General features: G+C 55.1%; 1 protein-coding gene across 1 annotated transcript; it reads right to left on the minus strand.

Moving 5' to 3' along the window:
- Positions 1–231: 231 nt before the first annotated feature.
- Positions 232–2,481, minus strand: C8A04DRAFT_16186 (uncharacterized protein; the record flags this gene model as incomplete). The annotated part of the gene is made up of 1 exon (XM_062778758.1): positions 232–2,481. A coding segment is annotated over one exon (2,250 nt), but the record flags the coding sequence as incomplete, so codon positions are not given.
- Positions 2,482–2,619: the final 138 nt, after the last annotated feature.

The following is a 2,619-nucleotide window of genomic DNA, read 5'->3' on the forward strand; positions in this document are numbered from 1 at the left end:
ATGGGAAAATGAGAAACCGCAGTTGAGCTTAGCAAGCCGGGCCACTAAATTTCTAGCCTAGGAGCGGTGGCAAGACGGAAATTCGAGAAAGAGTGGCAATCTCAGTGGTAAATTCAACTCCTAGAAAGCAAGTGCTTCCCCCCGGCCCCTCATCTTAGGGGGAGAAAAATACAATGTTAAATACCTAGTTAATCCATCACGCTCGAATCTACGGAAAATACCATACGTTACTTAATAGTGGTATAAGGATATCGCCTCAGCCTCCTCGTACTTCCCCTGGCTGTAAAGCATGTTAGGATGCTCGGCGCCGAGCACTAGCGTCCGTAGCTTAAGCGTCTGCCGGTAGAGCGCCTTGGCCTCCTCGTACTTCCCCTGCATGAAGAGCGAGTTCGCGAGGTTGTGCATGATACGGAGCGTATCGGTATGCTCGGCGCCGAGCACTTGTGTCTGTAGCTTAATCGTCTGCCGGTAGAGCGCCTCGGCCTCCTCGTACTTCCCCTGCATGAAGAGCGAGATCGCAAGGTTGTTCATGCTGGCGAGCGTATCGGGATGCTCGGCGCCGAGCTCTTGTGTCCGTAGCTTAAACGTCTGCCGGTAGAGCGCCTCAGCCTCCTTATACTTCCCCTGGTTGCGAAGCGAGATCGCAAGGTTCTTCATGCTGGTAAGCGTATCGGGATGCTCGGCGCCGAGCTCTTGTATCTGTAGCTTAAGCGTCTGCCGGTAGAGTGCCTCGGCCTCCTCGTTACGAAGCGAGTTCGCAAGGCCGAGCATGCTGCTGAGCATGTTAGGATGCTCGGCGCCGAGCACTAGCGTCCGTAGCTTAAGCGTCTGCCGGTAGAGCGCCTTGGCCTCCTCGTACTTCCCCTGCATGAAGAGCGAGTTCGCGAGGTTGTGCATGATACGGAGCGTATCGGTATGCTCGGCGCCGAGCACTTGTGTCTGTAGCTTAATCGTCTGCCGGTAGAGCGCCTCGGCCTCCTCGTACTTCCCCTGCATGAAGAGCGAGATCGCAAGGTTGTTCATGCTGGCGAGCGTATCGGGATGCTCGGCGCCGAGCTCTTGTGTCCGTAGCTTAAACGTCTGCCGGTAGAGCGCCTCAGCCTCCTTATACTTCCCCTGGTTGCGAAGCGAGATCGCAAGGTTGTTCATGCTGGCGAGCGTGTCGGGATGCTCGGCGCCGAGCACTTGCGTCCGTAGCTTAAGCGTCTGCCGGTACAGCGCCTCGGCATCTTGATACTTCCCAAGCATAGAAGTACTCTTCGCAACCTTAAAGAGAAGACTTGACTTGGCTGCGTCGTCGGTTGAATGGTCTCGGAACCCCAATACAGTTAAGGCATGCGGCAGATGCCTTACCCAGACGACCCTGTTCTCGAGCTTTGGGAAAGGAAACACTTTATCGAGGTGCTGTATTAGAGTCGTAGCACATGCCTTAAGTTCTCCTTCCTCCGTCAACCAATTTCGCATTGCCAGTCGGACAAGTCTGTGCATGTCGTACGACTCTTGGCCGGGTCGCTCGGTAATAAATGCGTACGCTTTCAACGTGCCGATCGCTTCGTCTGCTTCTAGGTCGCTGTTCCCCGGCGGGAGGAGACTTTTCGGAATCTCCTTCTCGGCAAGGAAGGACATGAATCTCAGGTACTGGGCGGCGAGCTGGTTGTCACGGGAGATGTGGCGAAAAGAAATCAGCCATGTCGCAGCAACTGGATTTCGGGTACTCTTATAGCGGGTTCGATCCTGAAAATCCTTGCTGAGCAGCTCGATCAAGCGCTCGTCACCCGACTGGCAATAGTTGAGGTACTGCGCTGTTGTTATACCTGTTTTTGCCATGTAGGCAGATGCCTGTTTAATAGCAAGCGGCAGGTCAACCAGGAAGTTAAGTAGGCTCGTTGTGCTCTGCGTGTCGCTGAGCTGGTGTACTGCTACATTTCTCTGCAATAGATCGACCGCTTCGGGCCTGCTCATCTCTGCCAGGTTCACGATGCCCCTCTGCGGGATGTCGAGATTGACAATCGCCTCGTGGTTCCGAGTTGTAAACAGGATGGAGCCCTTATGACTAAAAGGGAGACAGTCGCACAACGGCGTAGCCCCGGCGGCACCGAAGAGTAGCTCGACGTCGTCGGCGTTATCGACAATCAACAGCCAGTTATCAGCACTCTGGCTCAGAGCTGTCTTGACGAGTAGCTTGACATCCGCCTTATCGTCGTCGATCCTCGCGATCTGGAGCTGCCGGCCAATCTCACGGTAGGAGTTCTCGAACGTAGCGGCGTCGACAGCGGGGACCCAGAAGACATGGCAGTCCGGGTGCTCGTCCCGGACCCGAAAGGCAGCCTCAAGCGCGATTTGAGTCTTTCCAACGCCTCCGAGGCCCTCGATAGCAGTCCGCTGGCAGTCGTCCTTGTCGGCACTAGGAGGGATTCTCTCAAGAAGCTGCCCTAGAGTCGATTCGCGTCCTACAAAGTCCTTATTACGTCCAAACGGGACCAAAAAGCAAGGTCCGGCTGGTTGCTCCACAAGAAGCAGAGATTCTGAGAGACTTAGCAGGTGCTCTATAGCGCTCCTTTCCTAAATCCTTCCTAGTAGATCATTACGCACCTGGCATCGAAGGCACCCAGTGACACA

Source organism: Dichotomopilus funicola (assembly GCF_033296635.1).
Source record: "Dichotomopilus funicola strain CBS 141.50 unplaced genomic scaffold C8A04scaffold_158, whole genome shotgun sequence".
Lineage (NCBI taxonomy): Eukaryota > Fungi > Ascomycota > Sordariomycetes > Sordariales > Chaetomiaceae > Dichotomopilus > Dichotomopilus funicola.